Raw genomic sequence first — 21,484 nt, 5'->3', positions numbered from 1 at the left:
GACTTGACCACCAAAACTTAACCTTATACACTGATCCATAAAATGAGGTCGAGGTCAAGTGAAAACCGTTTGAGCATGAGGACCTTGTATGGTACGCAGATACCAAATATAGTTACTCATAATAAAAGAGAAATTAACAAGAAGTCTCTGAACCATGAAAATGAGGTCAAGGACACTGGACATATAACAGACAGAAACTTTGTAACATGAAGAAAGTATGAAGCATACAGGTTTTTCACCTTCTAAAGTATTAAGCCTTTAAGAAGTTAGCTAACACTGCTGCCGCTGTAGCTGCCATAGCCGCTGCCAGATCACTATCACTATGTCGAGCTTTCTGCCACAAAAGTCACATCTTGACAAAAACTAAACAAAAGACAGTAGTAACCTTTCATTCACAATAAGGAATGACCTAGCTTGTAAACCCCACTAATAAATTTCTAACATCTGGATGCAATTAATTCTTTCCTTGATATATTTTATTTTAATTCAATTTTTTTTCTTAATGGATTTTGAAAACCAAATAGAATTGATTATGTTGACCTTGTTTTTAACATGACCTTGAAGACATAAGAAATTTTCTTTCAAGACCTTATTACTTGATTCAAGTTGTATATCATTTCGTTTGATTCAAAGTGTCAAATTTTCTTCATCTTATAGGTAAATTAAGTGCTCAGGAAACTGTATTGCATAATATCTTATGTAACTATCATGGAATTCATATCAAGATCAAAATATTTCAAAACTTTCATTTGCATTTGACTAACAAATTCTTGATGTTTGAAAATAAAGAAAGTTTTAAACTATAAAGATAGTAAGACTGAATCATTCACTAGGCAAAGTTACCCTTTAATTCCTCAAGAAAAAATAACTCTGGCAAATTATACTTCATATGCATAAATGACCGTAACATTCAAATATTTTGACCTTGTGGTTAAAGGAGAAATTTGTGAAAATTGGTCAATTAGAACCAAAGATTGCCTCTGGGTGCAATATTTTACATACAAACAAAAACAAATGATAACCATTTGTAGTGGACCATCCAAACAACATAATTGCCAAGTAATACTTGGCGTAGAAACAATTCCAATGCTTGGCTTGTATTTTGGGACTAGTAGCAACGATACAAACCGAAGGTAATATCAGTTGAAGACCATATAGTTTAGTTTTTGGAAACTGTCCAAACAAATAGCACACTGTTTGTTCTTTATTGGCCTGACATGCTAGAAATATTTGCCACTGGATGGTAGGTTAAATATTCTCAATAATCAGAGGAAGCCAAATGCAGCATCAATAACAGACCTATTAGCTGTACTACAGCTAGTCTAAATGAAATAAAGAGAAACAATGAAATATTAAAATTCAAATTGTATTATATATGTTGTGTACAAGTTGTAATGTTGTACAAATTATAATTTGTACAGAATTTTTGTACAGGTTATCAGTGTTTTATGACCTGCTGAACAAAAATGGATGATGCAAGCACACAGTCTTTTGCTCTGCATATTTCTGACAATTTTTTACAACTTCATGATACAGTCTAACACAGAGCATTGATACAAAAACATTATAAGACCTCACAAATATTTTGTATAGATATGAATATGGTATAAGGAAAAAAAGAAAATTAGAATTTAAACCATTCAGGTATCCTCATTTCCAGTTTGAAGGCTAGGAGAATAGCACTAAATGTTAGGTTGACGTATATTAATTTGAATTTAAAACATTACACTGGTACATTTCATAAGTTAAACCTGTACCACCTGTTGCAAGAAGGTAGGTGTAAAAAAACTTATAACTTGTACAAAAACCCTGTACAAATTATAATTTGTACAAACTTACATCTTGTACACAACATATATAACAGATATCTCTTCAAAGACAATTATAACAAAGTTCAACAAAAACAATTTACTTCAAAGATAACACTTAAGAAATTAATTAATCAAAACTGTGCAGATCTTGAATATTTCAGTAATTGCAATTTGATTCCTGATTTTTCACTGTAAAATTCTATATATGTGTCTTCAGAATTTAATATCGATAAACAACAAAATAAAACACAGAATTTGTTATTCTCCATTGAATCACAATCACAAAATCAATGAAGATTCATCTGCTTCAATTGTGCAAATAAAAAGAAAGAATTAAATGGTAATCAAGAAGTAAGAAACATTCTTTCTGGAACAATTATTTAACAATTCTCTTGGTACTACATGCATAAGATTTTTTAAATCAAATAATTATTAAAACACTTTTAAACAAAACATGTAGAAATATCTTTCTTAAAAAGTGTATACAATAAAAAAATTAAATATACAAATAATCAGGAAAAGTATGAAACATCCTTTCTCAAACAAAGCTCAGAATTAGTATTTGCAAATAAAATCAGATTTGTGTACAAATAAAAAGAAATTTTATTATTTACAAATATTTCAATGTCTGTAAAACATCTAGATGAAATTAAATAACAAACTAGTAAATATATTCAAAATGTTTCACATCCTGTAACAAAAAAAATTATTCATGTTCATTAATCCACTTCAGCATAGTTGTCTACAATTCTGATAATGTCCTCTAGCTTTAGTCTCTGTAGAAATGTTGACATCAGCTGGTCACCAGGGTCCATGCGTTTCCCATGCAGTATGACCTTGGCTGTTAGAACCAGTAGGTGCTCCTTTATACCAGACAGGTCAGGCTTAAACACAGGAAACCACAAATAAATCTGCATTAGATTTGCTGCATCTGTAGGAGTTGGTCTCTGCAAATAATGAAAATTAAATTTTCTTATATTAAAATTGAGAAAGGAAATGGTGATTGTGTCAAAGCGACAACAACCCGACCATAGAGCAGACAACAGTCAAAGGCCACCAATGGGTCTTCAATGTAGTGAGAAATTGTATTAGACAACAATTCCATGTGAATTATATTATCCTGGTGTATATTATGTCAAGGTTGGTTTTCATAGGAGACAGCAACCCAACAACACAAATCAAAATTTTCTGAATAAAAAAAAGGTGATAAAACAATAATTGTCAGTTCTTTCCTACTTCATTTTTGAAGGATTCAAGTTCTATAGTCATGCGTTAAGTAGGGAAAACAATGCCTTCATGGAAATTATGCTCCAAAATTATAAATGAGCATATTTGAAAACTGTCTTGGCTGTTTTAACCTCACATTTAGCTGATTACTGTTACATATCACTTTTCAAAGAAGTACAAACAGGAAAACCTCTTTTTGTCGAGCCTTCGACTTTAGTCGAAAAAGCGAGACATAGCGATCCTACATTCCGTCGGCGTCGGCGTCGTCGGCGGCGTCAACAAATATTCACTCTGCGGTTAAAGTTTTTGAAATTTTAATAACTTTCTTAAACTAAACTGGATTTCTACCAAACTTGGACAGAAGCTTGTTTATGTTCATAAGATAGTATGCAGAAGTTAATTTTGTAAAAATAAAATTCCATTTTTTCCTTATTTTACTTATAAATGGACTTAGTTTTTCTGCCAGGAAACATAACATTCACTCTGTGGTTAAAGTTTTTGAAATTTTAATAACTTTCTTAAACTATACTGTATTTGTACCAAACTTATACAGAAGCTTGTTTATGATCATAAGATAGTATCCAGAAGGAAATTTTGGAAAAATAAAATTCCATTTTTTCCGTATTTTACTTATAAATGGACTTAGTTTTTCTGCCAGGAAACATAACATTCACTCTGTGGTTAAAGTTTTTTAAATTTTAATAACTTTCTTAAACTATCCTGGGTTTGTACCAAACTTATACAATAGCTTGTTTATGATCAAAACATAGTATCCAGAAGTTAATTTTGTTAACAAAAAAATCTATTTTTTTGTGCATTTTACTTTTAAATGGACTTAGATTTTCTGCCAGGAAACAACGCATTCACTCTGTGGTTAAAGTTTTTAAAATTCTAATAACTTTCTTATACTATTTTGGACCTGTACCAAACTTGGACAGAAGCTTGTTTAGGATCAAAAGCTAGTATCTATAAGAAAATTTTGTTAAAATTTTGTACCTGTGTATCTGTATTTTACTTATAAATGGTTATAAATCTTCCAGTTTACATAACAGACAGTCTGCAGTTAAAAGTTTTTAAAACATACTGTATTTTTACCAAACTTGGACAGAAGCTTCTTCGAATCATAAGATAGTATCAAGAGGAATATTTTCATTGATTTTATTCCTCTTTTGTTGAGCCTGCGATTAACAGCATATTAAAGTAGGCGAGACACTGGGTTCCGCGGAACCCTTAAGAATTTTTTTATATTGTAGGTATACAGTAGGTGTGAAACAACTAATTTATATCATATAGCCTTATTTGTTTTACTTTTGTGATTTCTTGCACGATCATTCAGCTTTAATTTTTATACCAACTATTTCTCAAATATTAACAAAAATAAATAATAAATTTTAATAATTTGAATTCCTTTCTCACTGTCATAATTTATAACTTTATATCTATCTTTTTTAAAGTTACAGAAGAACCTTCATTATCTGTATTTTTAATGTATATTAAGAAACAAACCTTTGTGGGATCTCTAGATAAACACAGTCTTACTAGTAACTTGACAATGTGTGGTACTGTATCTGTAATATATAATTTATAATGCTGATACACAAAATGTTACAAAAGATCAACATTAAACACACTTAAAAACATTGGCTGAATCACTCATTTGAAGAAAAAATTTCAGACAGAGAGATAGATATTTACAATGTGTCACTGATCCAAGGAGTAGGTTCAGTAAGACCCCTTTTTGGCCCCAAAATATAGCAGTTTTACAAAATTGTTAAAATGTAAACCTTTAGATATTTATTCGACAGTAGAATGCTTCTGCTACATAAATATGGGCTGTTTTTTGACAATACAATGCACATATATCCGGTACTAGCACCATTAAGTCATGCTAAATTACTGAAATCCTCATAATTCTAGCATTTTAGTTAAATTTTAGACGGTTTTCGTGTAAGACGAAAGTGGCCGCATTCGTGTTCATCCTTAATATTGAAATATAAGTTGTATTTTATGATAATGCATAACATATATAAAGGTTGAGGATGAACATGGATGCGGCCACTTTCATTTTTACCAAAAACCATCTGAAAAGTGACATTTACGGCATATAAGGTAGATTTTTTATATTTGAGCTTGAATCGGATCGTTTTTAATGACTTAATCTGTTAAAATATTTCACATAAACTGATTAATTCAAATAAAATAGACACTTAAGTGTTTAAAAAGTGGTCAAAATTATTCATCAGATGAACCTGAAATTTGAGGCCAAAATCGGTCCTTACCGGACCAACTCCTTTGTTCTTTCAGTGTATGTTTACTTGTGTCAATATGTCTTTTGATTAGTTAAGCCATTTCAATTGATATTTTATTGTGTAACTTTCTATGTTGTGATGTTACACTATTGTTTCGGGTAAGGGTGAAGGTTGGCATCTGTTAAAACATTCAAACCTGCTGCATTGGAATTTGATGTTCACTAGTTGTGGTTTCTTGTTCTGGTTCATGAGTGTTTCTCATTTTTTGTTTTTTATATAGATTAGACTGTTAGTTTTCCCCGTTTAAATGGTTTCAGATTTTCCTGTTCATAAAATGGGCTGTGAAACCAAAATTAGTTGTCAACTTTTGCCACTGAAATGTCAGAAACCCAAACACAATAAAATAATTTACCTGGTAAGGAGGGTAGATCTTGTTCCCTGTAGGTTCTACTATCCTGTAATCCCTGTCCTGACTGGTTCCCATAGAAAGGATTGTCCATGGAGAACAGTTCATAAATAATAGTACCTACAGCCCAGAGATCAGCTTTACTATAATCTAACCAGATATCTCTACCAGGAATGGCTGTTGAAATCTGTAATCATAATGGCAGACATTAATTAAAGAAGACAAAAAGTGAAGACATCTTTTTTTCAATTTTGTTTTTATATCAATTCAGTATTTTTGACAAGCATTTATTATTGCAACTGTTGATTTTAAAATAACTGTAAGAATAATAATTGCAATTTCAGAAAATGCAGAAAACTAGCAAGGCTTACAAAATTTAAAATGTTTTAATACATGGTGCCTCTTCCTATAAACTTTTCAACACGGTCCTAATTGTAGTATTTGGTATAAATTTGATATACAAAATGTATTGTTTTTCCTCACAATTAACTTGTAATTCAATTGATTATTAAATAAGACTTTTAAAGTAAGAAATCATTCCTCAATGTAGCTCTATATGCACCAAACTTGTAACCTTGAAAGGAGAATAAATCATGTCAAATATATCAATTGAAGTCAAAACAGGCTAATTTGGAGTTTAGTATAGTGTTTATTATCACTGAACTAGTATATATTTGTTTAGGGGCCTGCTGAAGGACGCCTCCGGGTGCGAGAATTTCTCGTTGCATTGAAGACCTGTTGGTGACCTTCTGCTGTTGTCTGCTCTATGGTCCAGTTGTTGTCTCTTTGGCACATTCCCCATTTCCATTCTCAATTTTATTATTCATGATTAAGATATACAAATTAAATGGGGAATGTGTTCATGGGACACAGATGATGATCATGGCCCCACACATAATGTTATGAAGGGACATAACTCAAGAACTGTAAAAGTGACACAACCAAATACTCGTACTTGATTCCAGTTTTGTGTGAATAAACATTGTGTATAAGTTTCATAACATTTAATTGAGACAAACTAAAGTTAGAGAACAGAAACAAATATTTCGGCTTTTTTTCATTTGTAAAGAGGTTTAACTCTAGAACTGTAAAAGTGACACCATAAAAATCAAAACTTGATCAGAGTTTTGTGGTATTAAGTATTGTGCATATGTTACATACCATTTGTTGAGGCAAACTAAAGTTAGAGAATGGAAACAAAAATTCAGCAATATTTCCATTTGTAAAGAGGCATAACTCTAGAAAGGTAACCAAAATTAAAACTTGGCCTGTGTTTTGTGTTAATAAACATTGTGTATAAGTTTCAAAACATTTGGTTAAGGAAAGTAAAGTTGGAGAAGGGAAATCAATTTTGGGATGTACTGACATAGACAAAAAAGGGTAAAATCCCACAGCGGGGCATACAAATATTTCTAAAACAAATGAATTACAGTGTTTGTTTAACTTTGTAGAAAAAAAATGAAAAAAGCTGAAGCAAGGGAAAAACAAGAGTGCACACGCTGAAATGTCTCGCCTTCTATACTAATCATTGATATTATGTTGATAGTCCTAGGTATAAAGCTAAGCTTTATTACAACTGTCACATAAACTTAACATTAACCAAGATAACTAAACAAAGACCAATGAACCTTGAAAATGAGGTCAAGGTCAGATGAAACATGCCAGGCAGACATGTACAGCTAACAATGCTTCTATACAACATATATAGTTGACGCATTACTTATAGTTTAAGAAAAATAGACCAAAACACAAAAACTTAACACTGTGCAATGAACCCTGAAAATGAGGTCAGGGTCAAATAAAACCTGCGTGACTGACATAAAGATCATAATATATTTCCATACACCAAATATAGTTGACCTATGGCATATAGTATTAGATAAAAAGCCCAAAACTCAAAAACTTAACTTTGACCACTGAACCACGAAAATGAGGTCAGGGTCACATGACATCTGCCCGCTAGATATGTACACCTTACAATCATTCCATACAACAAATATAGTAGACCTATTGCATAAAGTATGAGAAAAACAGACCAAAACACAAAAATTTAACTATAACCACTGAACCATGAAAATGAGGTCAAGGTCAGATGACACCTGCCAGTTGGACATGTACACCTTACAGTCCTTCCATACACCGAATATACTAGCCCTATTGCTTATAGTATCTGAGATATGGACTTGACCACCAAAACTTAACCTTGTTCACTGATCCATGAAATGAGGTCGAGGTCAAGTGAAAACTGTCTGACAGACATGAGGACCTTGCAAGGTACGCACATATCAAATATAGTTATCCTATTACTTATAATAAGAGAGAATTCAACATTACAAAAAATTTGAACTTTTTTTTCAAGTGGTCACTGAACCATGAAAATGAGGTCAAGGACATTGGACATGTGACTGACAGAAACTTCGTAACATGAAGCATCTATATACAAAGTATGAAGTATCCAGGTCTTCTACCTTCTAAAATATTAAGCTTTTAAGAAGTGAGCTAACGCCGCCGCCGCCGTAGCCGCCGCCGGATCACTATCCCTATGTCGAGCTTTCTGCAACGAAAGTTGCAGGCTCGACAAAAATCATAAATTTTTTAAACAGCAAAGAAAATTAGTAGCTTAAATTTTTTTACCTTTCATTTAGGCCACAGTTTTTTAATTTGTTGGTTTACGGATTTTCTCCATGAAAAAGTCGGGTCGGTCGGTCGGGAAAAAAATAAAATAAATATCTTTCAAGACAGAAAACTGATATGCAAAATAAATATATATTTCACCTTTCTATAATAATATGTTTGTTATCCTATTTTGTCATCATTTCTTAAATTTTAGTTTAATGAAATATTATTGCTCAGTTGTAATAAAAATTGCATGACATTGCCTAATAATTTCCCGTAAAAAAGGGGGTGCACGGACAAAGACGTAATTAAATTTCATAAAGGAAGACAAATTCACATAGCTCTTAATCAATTCCAGAAAACTTGGTGAATAATGATCTTCAAGAACAAAAACTGATAAAGAAATAAATGTAAAAGCGTGGTAAGAAAATAATTTTCAACACACGCGTCAAAAACGTAATAGACTCGTCCACTGGAAAAAATGAGAATATCGGGTTAATCTGTTGTCACGCATTCCCGTTTTTATCCAAATGGACGAATTTTTTTTATTATCTATGAAACAAGAAAATTTTAAATGATCTGTTAATATTCAGTACTTTAACTTGATGTCCTGAACTTCCACCTGTCCACATTTGGACAAGTCTATTTCTATGAGAAGATGCATCTTACGGACTGTTGACAAATAAGAGAAACGAACTTATTGTGTAATTGGTGTTAAACACGGGTTTCGTTCCACAAAAATATTTGTCCAAACGACATGTCAAGGTCATTAATAATTGATTTATCTATTTGTAGAAACGTAAACTGGAAGTTTCATTTTTTCACAACAGAAAGTGTTATCAATTCTGTTAGTGATTAATGCATTTCATTTTATAAAAAAAGAATAATTTATTTATTTTTCAGGGATAATGCATTTGTTAGGGTCGGCGGGAATGAAAAAGCATGAAAAGTCAATTTTATTTTTATTCTGGAAATCGGCAAAATCGGGTCGGCGGATCCGTAAACCAACAAATTAAAAAATCCTGGCCTTACTATGGATTCATTTATTTTTCCTGCATACTTATTTTTCATGGATTGCCGAAACCTTGCATTTTCTTGAATATGTGATTTTGTGGTTCTGCCGAAGTCAGGATACCATAGAAATTTGTATTTCGTTGAACATTTAAATTCGTCATTATGAAACCCAACAAATAATAATGAATATGCAGTCCTTACCTCAGGTGCCATTAATGAACAGTTGCCTCCCCTGTCTGTGTCAGATGTAAAGTATGGAATCTTCTGTCCAAATTCTGTGTCTGCCAAACAACACCCAAAGTCTCCGATTACTAGCTTGGGTACTGATTGTTCTGTCATATCAATATTAAGACTTTTATTAAATACATGAAAACTGTTGGCTTAGATAACAAATACAAGGTCACATTACTAGTGAGCTCACTTAAACAGTTAATCCTGCATATTAAGTTTACCTTCGAGTCAAAATAAAACTGCCATTACAACAGAGATGACCTTTGAATTGAGGTTCAAAATGCAAAAATAATAATACAGTGGTACAAGAAAAGGATATAATTTGGAGTTTAGTATGACGTCCATTATCACTGAACTAGTATATATATTTGTTTAGGGGCCAGCTGAAGGACGCCTCCAGGTGCGTGTGTTTCTCGCTGCATTGAAGACCTGTTGGTGACCTTCTATGGTCGGGTTGTTGTCTCTTGGACACCATCCCCATTTCCATTCTCAATTTTATGATCTGACGAGACAGGTTTAGACATAATAAAGGTCATCTCTATAGCCGGTTTGAATGTAAGAAAAGAACTGAAGGATACAAGTACAAAAGTCAGCAATCCATGAGGCCACCATTAACTTTACTATACCGACAGACGGATGAACAGATGGACAAGGGTAAAAAATAATGTCCCCTCTGCTACAAAGGGGAAAGAGGAGGGGAGGGGAAGGGCATAACAAAATAGATCTCAAATGAAAAAGATTTAGTTCATTTATATAAGCCAAAGGAAATATCAGGGGAATTCAATTTATGTCATAATTATATCAAGTCAAAATGCCATCTTTATATCGAATATTAAAGAGAATTGAAATAGCAACCCTACAACCTCACACGACCAACATTTTCCCTTGCAAATATATATATATATATATTAAAGATCAATAATTATTCATCTTTCTCAATATTTTACAAATTACAAGTAAAAAAATGCAAAGAAGAGGGATAAGAGAAATACAGTCAAAAGGGCATAACGCTGTTCAAATAAAGCTGTAAAATATTAGGCAAATACAGCACTTAAGGTAAGAAAGATAAAGGTAACAAACTATATCTAACTAATTTGATATATGACTTTAGAATACGTAAAACAATCATCGATACAATTATGAAAGCTAAGCCCAAGAAATTATTCAAAACATGTGCATTTTTCTCAATATCTGTATATTTTGTAGAATACACTGAACTAAGTTTTCTAACTTTATACAACAGTCAAGACAGGTGTATTTTAGAAAATGAGCAATCAACATTATAGGATTCAACACATTTTTTTTAGAGCTTAATAAATTGTAAACAGTGTGACAAATTCACGAGCTGAGTCCAAAATGATAAGCGGCCAAGTTTTATATAATACACATCAATAACCTCTAGAATTTTTTTTTAATCCTTCTCATTGACAACATAAATATTCACACAAGGGAGACAGATTTATATAAGTTTTACTTGTTTCCAAATCCCAGTATTTATATTGTATAATTACATGAATTATATTTCATGCACTTTTGAAAAATAAAATATTTTTTAAACTAACATAAATTTTTTTTTTCAACTTCAACTTGGTTAGAACCGCGGAATAACATTCATGAGTATCACACATGCATACACCACAACAACATAGTATTGACAAGGTAGTTTCAGCAACATTATAGTACATTTCAGATATCAAATTTATAATTACACATTCAACTATTTGTAGATAAGTAATTCATTCAAGAATATTTCTAATGTATACTTTTGCATACAAAATATATCATACCTGAAATTTCCAAAAACATGTTGTCTGTTTTAATATCTCTGTGAGCTATCCCATGATACCCTAGATGAACTATTCCCTCCAACAGTTGAGTCAGCAGAAGACATCTTGTTCTAACGTCTGGTTTGTGCTGTTCTAAATATTCTCTCAGTGTCATATCATATCTATAATCAGTATGATTAATTTAAACAGAATTTATTATTGATAAAGAGAGAATAACAAAGAATAAGAACAATAAACAAGAATGAGTCCTCAGTACACGAATGCCCCACTCGCACTATCGTTTTCTATGTTCATTGGACCGTGAAATTGGTGTAAAATCTCTAATTTGGCATTAAAATTAGAAAGATCATATCATAGGGAACATGTGTACCAAGTTTGAAGTCGATTGGACTTCAACTTCATCAAAAACTACCTTGACCAAAAACTTTAACCTGAAGCGGGACAGACGGACGGACGGACGGACGGACAGACAGACAGACGGACGGACAGACAAACGAACGCACAGACCAGAAAACATAATGCCCCTCTACTATCGTAGGTGGGGCATAAAAATAGCAGTCAAATATTAGAATCATATATCAGTTTTCCTGATTATATTGTTTGTATAAATTAATGTACATTGTAATTAACCAAGAAATGTCCTGTAATTTCTTTCATTGTATAATTCAGTATTGTTAGAAGTCAATAGGTGTTTGTCAAAGAGAACAGTTTAAAGTCACTCGGCTAGAAAACAAAGTAAACCTTTACAATTCTTTTACTTACATTACTAAAAACAAATACCATTTCACATAAACATGATAAATGTAAACGTTATTTTGATTCACTTCAACACCATGAATTTTTCCATTACTATATCACCAGGCAGGTGTATCTAGTGGCCCTGTACCAAACAAAACCATAGTCAGATTGTGTATCTAGTGGCCCTGTACCAAACAGAACCATAGTCAGAGCTCCAGATAAGCTGCATATTTGCGTGATCACGCAATACAAATAATAAAAAACCCAATGCAATTGCCCATTGCAGGGTTCAATAACCCAATTAATTCAAAGGAAAACCCAATTATATGCGAAAACCATGAGTTCTCAACCCTTTTATTGGCTACCATTTGCGTTATTTACCCTTATCTGTTTACAGTCATCGCATAAACTATTTTTATAATATTTATAATTGGAAATTTCCTTTCGTTCTAAAAATAAATTCCTGCATCAAGTAGCTGAAATGGGTCCCTGTTAGAGTCTTCCGTTGCTCAATAGGTACACGTGTTTTTGAAAACATTTCGATCTTCTCGGCGTTCATCCAATTAGCGTGTTTCATGTAGTCATATTTCTTCGCATTGCTCGTGATTTATCATAGCATGCATTGAATTAAAACGAAAGTGAATGTCCGGTAAAAATATTGAATAGAAGCATGTTTTTTCTGCTTCTTTTGAAAAGCTGAGGAAAAGTTATGATGATAACAAGACTCAGCCAGTGTTTTGAGGAAGCGTCCATCGAACACACAGGCCTGTGTGCGTACCTTAATGAGAACATTGCTTATAAAAACAGGGTTTCCTCAAAAACGAAATCAGTTGGAAAAAGTGAAAAGCCAAATCAATTATGACATGATAAAGCATCAGAAACCAAAAGTTCTGATAAAAGACAACTAAACCCAGATTTACGAAAATTGGAATAAAACAAAAACATTCAAGTATAATTAGAGTTTATATACTATTTTTTTCTTCATTTTACGGTTAATTAATGAATACACACACAGGCATGCACTGGTCTCAGAATTTATTATACAAAGGTATAAGACGAGTGCCTGTGAATACACATTTTTTACAGTTTACATGAGGAACATGAGGAAATACAAAACTGGCAGAAGGTTTGAAACGGAACACAAATAAAACCTACAATTGCTCCTCAGTGGATAAACCAAATAAAACAGCTAACAATAACCCTAACCCTAACCCTAAATCAAATAAAACAGGTAAACAAAGAAAGAAACATATTTAAGATGGAAAAAAATCTGGGGTTGATATTGCCTAAACATTCAATATTGTGTTGATGAAAATACCCAACACATTAGGGAGCTTGGTGGTGAAAAACCCAATTTGATATTAACATGAGGGGTGAATTGGAATTGATAATGCAATTAAAAAACTTTATCACCCAATTGTATAAGAAAATGGTGGGTAAAAAACCCAATTTGTGAATTCTTATCTGGAGCTCTGCATAGTCAGATTTAGAAGGGCCTGTCCTTCCTTTTTTGGGAAAAAAATGGTTGATTATATAGGGAATCTCTGAGGCATGACTAGAGCGGGTCCCCTCTTATGAAAACTTCTGGATCTGCCACTGGGAACTGCTTATACTTCCAGAGCACATTACTTCAATCCCACTTTTTTATGGAGTTTGTATTATACAGATTTTAGTAAATACGTCTAGTGTTCTTTGGTTTTTCTTTTAGTCATTGTATCACGTTTTTGGGTGCCCTCTTGGTAAATTAACCCAAAAGAATGTACAACATTAAAGACCATTTAGTTATTCCTGTATGTTTATCTTTCAACTTCTTCATTTCTAATTAAAATTGTTTGTGAATATTCTTACTTCTTCATCACGATGTACATTGTCATATTACGTCCTAGTCCACTTAAATACAGTCTCTTTGGTAATGCAGCTGGATAGGTTTCCATGGCAACAGACAACTGAGGCACGTTAAATGGATCAACAAATGCCCCAATCATATCGACAATGTTTGGATGCTGGGGTAAGGATTTTAGTCTGACTCTGTTTCTGTAAAGATAATAATGACAATGAATAGGTTTTATAATATACACTTTATAGAGGCTGGGGTAAGGATTTTAGTCTGACTCTGTTTCTGTAAAGATAATAATGACAATGAATAGGTTTTATAATATACACTTTATAGATGCTGGGGTAAGGATTTTAGTCTGACTCTGTTTCTGTAAAGATAATAATGACAATGAATAGGTTTTATAATATACACTTTATAGATGCTGGGGTAAGGATTTTAGTCTGACTCTGTTTCTGTAAAGATAATAATGACAATGAATAGGTTTTATAATATAAACTTTATAGAGGCCCATAAAAGTCTGAATCACTCAACAGATCAATATTTGCCCTATTGATATTAACATTCAATTATAATCTAAAAATATGTTTTAAAACTGTTCCATTTTATTTTTTTATAAATCTGGTAATACTGATCAATTTGCAGTTTACATTTATTTAGCTTATTATATATATGTATAAAATCAATCACTGCAACAAGTGTGTTACAATATTTCTCCACCGGAGGCATTTAAATGTTAATATTTAAAGCGTGATACTTGCGGAGCTTTAAATATTTGAATTTAACTGTCCAGAGTGTAGATACAATGTACATGTATATTCTAATACACAGCTATAGTGGTGAAATCTGTTTCTCTAATGATTATCATCCTTCCTTTACAAATATTTGCAGAAAGTTGTGTATAAGTGACGTCATCAGGCATGGTCCCCTTTTTCAGGACTTCACAATAGGACTGACTGGTAGATAGGTAGGACTAGTACCCTGTAACCAACTGTAAACCTACCTAAAGTACCATGAATCCCCTAGCTGGTAGATGGGAACTTTAGCAGGGACAGTCTCCTTTTCCATGGCCTTCATTATAGAATCAGCTTTTGATTCGACTTCATAGTTAAACATCATCTTTATAGCCAGGTTATACTTGATTGATGTGGTATCTTCTGTTGACCCTTTTAAAAAGACAACTCTACATATGACTCATTAGTGTAATAGTATTGCCATTTTAATTGTATGAAATTCTACCATGAATATCATAAGAAAATTAACATTGCAACCCATAGAAGAAAATGTGAATGTCATGCCATGTCGAGGCCTTTTAAAGCTGAAATATGGTATATGGTATGGGTTTAAGATCATTGTTGAAGGCAATACAGTACCCTTTTGTTGCTTGCTTAAATCCGTGCCATTTGGACTAGTGGTTGATTGTCTCCATAGCACTTTACAACATCTCCTCATTTTGTAAGGCCAGCAATTTTTTTTAAAGGTTTATAATCTTCGTACTTCATTTTTATCGAAAATAGAAATTGAAGCATGTACGTACTTATAAAATTCATTGACCTGACAGACCATCAATAAATATTCTAAAAATAACTAATTTACAAGTAAAATAGTATTTTATAGCAATAGTTGGAATACAAATGACACATATGAATCCTTACCTGTTTCAATTCCTTCCTCCTCAATAAATGACCACTTATCACATTCCTCCTCAGATTCTGTATTTTCACTCTCTCCATCAGTCAATTCAGTTGAAATGGACATACTCTCCAAAGAAATTTCATCATCAAAGTGATGCTGGTTCAGGGTCACCTCTCTGCTCTCAATGAAGGAAAAACTGTCAGTTATCTCCCCTTCATTTATTGAAAAACTTGACATAGTTGTCTCCCCTTCACTGATCACAGAAAATGATTGGCTGGTTTCTTCCTCAACATATAGTTCAGTAGGTGGGTACCATTTATCTTCTTCATCCTCCACACTGGTTGATTGTAAAGTAACAACATTTTCAAAATCTACAAGCGTATGGGAAAGGGGAGATAATTCAAATTTACATTTAGAATCTACAGAAAACATTTAATAGAACACTGTATATAGCCTTTATGTTGATCTCAAAATGTCTTCTTTATGTTGCCATCTCATTCTCATATGCCCTATATTTCATATTTATCTGATAATCTAACGTTTGTAATCAGCAACTTATATTCTCCAAATTAAGCAAAGTGTGATGGCTATTATTGAAAAATTTATACTTTGTTTGAAATGAGATATATATATATGTGTTAAAAATATGCCAAAATAGTCTCCTTGTGACAACTTTTCATAAATATTTTGATATTACCCAAGGCTTATTTTGAACCAAAATGTCTCTATGGGCAAGTCATTGGTTTCTAACTATATCTTAAACATGTGCACATGTAAAATTGCCTTAATAGAACCAATTTGTCAATTTCAACATGTTTATGACATGACAATAGTTTAGATTATAATTTTTAATGTTCATTTCAATTATCAATACAATTTGAAACATTAAATTGAAAGGATTAAAGAATTTTACTTTTATTGCAATTTCAGTGGCCTAATACATGTACAAATGTGCGCCTCTTCAGATGAAGAGCCTGGTGCCTGGTGTTATACAATTCAAGAGTACTAAAAAAACAATCAAACCTGAAGAATTATCCAGCTGTAGGGTCACTTCCTGTCCATCTTTCTGTCTAGCTTCAAACACAACAGCATTACATCCTTTACCAATAACCTGACCTAGGTCAAATGATTCCAGAGACAGCTGTTGTATAATTGGACTGGTCTTGATTCTATTCTGTAGAACTTCCTGAAATTAATAACATAAATAAAGTTCCAAAAATATATCATGGCAAATAATAATGATGGATGGATTGGTTTTAATATAAACCATAGGCAAATATTACATTCATATACATGTATATGTAGCATTGTTCATTTATAGGTAAATATTGTAACCAATGATGGGTTACAATTGCTTACCATTTGAAAAATAGAAGTATTAAGTCATTATCACTTGGGTGGAATTATTACTCATTTCATTAGTACTTTTTGATATTTCTGGAAAATATTTAGCACTAAAAAGCACACAAAAGGGTTAATTTTCAAATACATGATATACATGTACGCAAATTTTCTTGCTGTCCTAGAAAAATTGAGTCTCAAAGTCTAGACGAAAAAAATGGCTTTGTCATTTTCATTGATGCCACAGCAAAAAATAAAACTAAGCCTTTTAAGATGCGATAACTATTTGGTCTGGTATCTCACTAGATGCCAAAGCAACTTAATTAACTGTTCACAAGAAAAGACAACTTGGACCTTAAAGACATGTAAGTCAACTAGGGCTGTCTGACATTTCTTTTAATAATTTGTCCCAGTTGAAATTTTAGACTGTCAGCACTTTATTAGACAGTCCAGCACTTTATTAGACAGTCCAGCACTTTATTAGACTGTCAGCACTTTATTAGACAGTCCAGCACTTTATTAGACAGTCCAGTACTTTATTAGACTGTCAGCACTTTATTAGACTGTCAGCACTTTATTAGACAGTCCAGCACTTTATTAGACTGTCAGCACTTTATTAGACTGTCAGCACTTTATTAGACAGTCCAGCACTTTATAAGACAGTCCAGCACTTTATAAGACAGTCCAGCACTTTATTAGACAGTCCAGCACTTTATTAGACAGTCCAGCACTTTATCAGTCCAGCACTTTATTAGACAGTCCAGCACTTTATTAGACAGTCCAGCACTTTATTAGACAGTCCAGCACTTCATTAGACAGTCCAGCACTTTATAAGACAGTCCAGAACTTTGACTTATTAGTCTGTTTAAGTTGTTGGTATATTCATTCTAACAATCATGGCAGTAGATCTCTGAGTGTAGATGACAATCATAACAAGAACTATCTTTAAAAAAGATATCTGACGTATTTAAATTTGAGTATATGTTTTAAAATTATCATTTCGATAACCTTCAGAAGCACAATGACTTAAATTTTAAATCTCCATCTGAATGTAACTACAAGAAATTCTGTTTACATTCACCAAAACCCCGCGGAAATCTCACATGCGTAGGTGCGTTCTAAAAGTCATGTACGTTCGTACAACAAAGTTTACATTAAAAATTATATAATTGTCCAGAATAAACAGCTGTCATGGTTGCAAAGAGCTATTGGATAAACAATTATTTTAATAAAATATAAATCTTTGTAAGATCTTGTTCAAATATTTATAGTTTTTCACTTGCTTTCATCACGATATAATTAACGAGACGTTTTTTCAAACACAACCAAATCACCCACCATGACAGCATTTTGTCCAATCACAGAAAGGATTTTCGAGCATGCGTATTCTGTTGCCATAGTTTAGCGTCCTTAAGTTCAAAGGGCACAAACCGAAACTATACCGACTACGTCGGAAAAACAAGAATGTGTCCATACTAGTACACAAATGCCTGACTCTCACTATCATTTTCTATGTTCATAACTGGACTGTGAAATTGGGATCAAAAATCTAATTTGGCATTTAATTAAGAAAGATCATATCATAGGGGACATTTGTACTAAGTTCCAAGATGATTGGACTTCATCTCATCAAAATCTATCTTGACCAAAAACGTTAACCTGAAACTAGTATAAGTACTATCATTTTCTATGTTCTTTAGACCATGAAATAAGGGTAAAAAATCAAATTTGGCTTTCATCTAAGAAAGATCATATCATAAGGAACATATGTACTTCAACTTCATCAAAAACTACCTTGACCAAAATCTTAAAACCTGAAGCGGGACAGAGGGACGAAAGAACAAAAGAACGCACTCTGGGCACAGACCAGAAAACATTAATGCACCTTCACTATCCTAGGTGATCATAGGTGGCAGGCCCGTAGCCAGGAATTTCCAAGGGGGGAGGGGGGTATGTGGACTCATGAACTCGACTTTTACAGTCACAATTTGAACAGAACGTTGACTTCAACAGTGCTTATTTGGGATCGTCCCAACCCCCCCTGTCTACGGGTATGGGTGGGGCATAAAAATACAAATCATCTATAACATACTTTGATCTCATCTGTCAATTTTTCATTTTCATTTTGTGCCGAAGTTGCCAGGGCCAAACCAACAAAGCCGAAAAATGGAAGTCGTTGTGGTCTTCCAAACTCGAAAGCTGCTCTTCGTCTTAGCTGACTCGCTATCGTTTTGTATGACACACGACTTGTAAATAAGATGCTTCTTATTGGAGCTATAACTTGAGATGTATGCAGACGGAAGAGTTCTGTTTTTGGTTGTCGGACTTCGACATTTTGTGGTTGTTTTGAAAGTGCGAGTCGAATAACATCCTTCCCACGTTTGAAGACATTTGAAATGACTTTGGCTGTCATTTTTGAGCCGTTCAGAGGGCTTAGGCCAACTGAAAGCCTAGCCCTCGAGATGATATATATCTATGTGAAAGCAGAAATAACTGTTTTTGTAAAAGAAGTATCTGCGCAATTAATTTCTGTCCTCCATTTTGCTGATGAAATATATCTCTGGGGTTACCTTGACCTAGAACGAAAAGTTCAAATAGCTTCCGAAGTTGGTATAAATTATCTCCCGTACTATTTCCCGCCAAACTGTCATTCGACGTATTCTGATCTATTCTGATATTGGTCGTCACTTCACAAAATATATTCCTAAAAAGATATCTTGACCATAAATGACAAAAGCAAGCACAGCGCACTATTATAACGACCTAAAAATGTATAGGTATCATAAAAAGGATGGAAACGCCTTAGAGATGTGGGATAATCATACCGTGAGTGGGTAAACTTACTGAGTGAATGTGTGGAATACAGCGGGCCGGGTTTAAAAGTTGGGAGGTGGGAAATAGAGTGTAAACAGTTGGAATCTGGGGAGAGTGTGAAGTTGAAAAAAACACAAAACAGCGGGTTTTAGGAGATGTGAATCATTGCGTCGTCATCAGTTTTAAATCCACTTCAGCCATTTAAACTCTATTAGATATCATATATTATATATACATGTATATTTGTCTCATTGACAATCATACCACATCTACTTATTTGATAAGGCTGAAAGTAAAACGAAGAAGTCTGAAAACATAGAATGGAAATTACCATCGACGTTTTTGTTTTAAAAATGTTAGAATTGCATTTTCAACCACTCCCGATGCCCGAGTATCTCAATACAGAGCACGGAGGCTAATTATTGAACTGAGACGTAAGCTTGTCATTTGTTACACGAAAACAAATAATGTTATATCAAGATACTCACATTACCTTGTCCGTGCCGAGTTGTCCGGACTTAACTTACTCATCTGAATGGATTTTTGTTATCAATTGGAAAACTTGGTGTTGATGACCGACTTTTTATTTTTATAGTTTCTATATATTTCACAGGTGTTTTTTTTTCTTCGTAGAATGGGGACGATTTTTAACCTTGCTTTATTGCATAGCCGCATGTATATTGATAAGACTATATTGACGTCGTAGTTATATTTGTCGTTGGGTTGCAGGACTTGCAGCCGGCTAATTGACGCCGGACATGTATGCTACTACTTCCGAGTCTTTTTTATTTCTGCTTAGGGACGACATCAAAAGTTCAATGTAGGATAAAAAACTTAATTCACATAGTTTTTCCACTTACCCCCCCCCCCCCCACCCCCATCTTAACTTAATTTGGGAAAAATTGATTTACCAATAGGGATATATGTAAAAATCGATTTTAGATATACAAAACTTGCAGAATTTTACCCCCCCCCCCACCCCCAAACTATTTGATTTTAAGTTTTTTATCCTACATCGATCTTTTGATGTCGTCCCTTAGTAATATCTCAGTAAATCAAAATTAAATCCCCTCTCTGTCTTTTATCAACTACAAGTCATATGCACATGCATATATTCACCTTATCGATGTTCTGTCACGAGTCTGTCACGCATGTAAACACACACACTCTATATAGGCCCTTAATTGGTTCTACAAAAAAAATGTTTTGAATAAGGAAAAAACAAACAGTTCAAAATATGTTAGCAAAATGTACGGATTGAAGTACCAGGAAAATGACTGTTTTAATAATCGGCATCATTTAACAAAAGTTATATCCATCTTAACACAGATGTACAAAACGATGACCCAGTTAAAATGTTTACAAATCACTGAAAAGAAAATCTTTATTTTTTTTAATTTTTTTTTAAATTGGGGTTGTCATCTGAATTAGTGACAAATTTGGTTAGAATGCACTTGTCATTAATTTGAAATTTGTTTTATCCAAAACTGAAATACCACATCGAATCTTAAAATGTTTGTATATAATTCTTACAGAAATATACACATGTAAATATTCTGGTAATCACAGAATTCTCAGATTCGACGAAAGAAATCATATAAAGGAATTTTAACTGATTTTTTAAACCCTCTCTCAGCTATGCTAATATATCCGTCAAAATAAAAACAACTTTCATAAGAGAGTTTTTGGTATGGCGCCAGAAAATACACAAAATCAGTTAAGATAATTTCTCTGACTTAGAAGTTATAAATTGGGAAGTCGATCTTCTTTTCGGTTGTCAT

General features: G+C 33.0%; 1 protein-coding gene across 2 annotated transcripts; it reads right to left on the bottom strand.

The window, feature by feature from the left end:
• Positions 1 to 1,893: 1,893 nt before the first annotated feature.
• On the bottom strand, positions 1,894 to 19,449 carry LOC143057291 (serine/threonine-protein kinase Pink1, mitochondrial-like). Of its 2 annotated transcripts, XM_076230579.1 has the most exons (10): positions 18,982 to 19,447; positions 16,572 to 16,734; positions 15,569 to 15,919; positions 14,917 to 15,079; positions 13,928 to 14,113; positions 11,342 to 11,502; positions 9,525 to 9,655; positions 5,700 to 5,880; positions 4,545 to 4,606; positions 1,894 to 2,758 (listed from the first exon to the last, which is right to left on the bottom strand). In XM_076230579.1, the coding sequence occupies exons 1-10, from the start codon at positions 19,300 to 19,302 to the stop codon at positions 2,531 to 2,533; spliced, it is 1,947 nt and encodes a 648-aa protein (XP_076086694.1). In that variant the 5' UTR covers positions 19,303 to 19,447; the 3' UTR covers positions 1,894 to 2,530. The 2 variants fall into 2 exon arrangements, with proteins under 2 accessions (XP_076086694.1, XP_076086695.1); XM_076230580.1 differs by lacking the exon at positions 13,928 to 14,113 and having other exon boundaries at positions 18,982 to 19,449.
• Positions 19,450 to 21,484: the final 2,035 nt, after the last annotated feature.

The sequence above is a fragment of the Mytilus galloprovincialis genome, chromosome 13, assembly GCF_965363235.1.
Source record: "Mytilus galloprovincialis chromosome 13, xbMytGall1.hap1.1, whole genome shotgun sequence".
NCBI lineage: Eukaryota > Metazoa > Mollusca > Bivalvia > Mytilida > Mytilidae > Mytilus > Mytilus galloprovincialis.
This window is presented reverse-complemented; position numbering and strand designations above follow the sequence as displayed.

Excerpts from the sequence above, each read along its gene's own strand:
- LOC143057291 (XM_076230579.1), bottom strand. The coding sequence starts at position 19,302 with ATGACAGCCAAAGTCATTTCAAATGTCTTCAAACGTGGGAAGGATGTT. Across the intron at positions 15,080-15,568 it reads GGAGGAAGGAATTGAAACAG|GGTCAACAGAAGATACCACA; the intron begins GTAAGGATTCAT and ends TCTTTTTAAAAG. Across the intron at positions 9,656-11,341 it reads CATGTTTTTGGAAATTTCAG|AACAATCAGTACCCAAGCTA; the intron begins GTATGATATATT and ends TTGATATGACAG.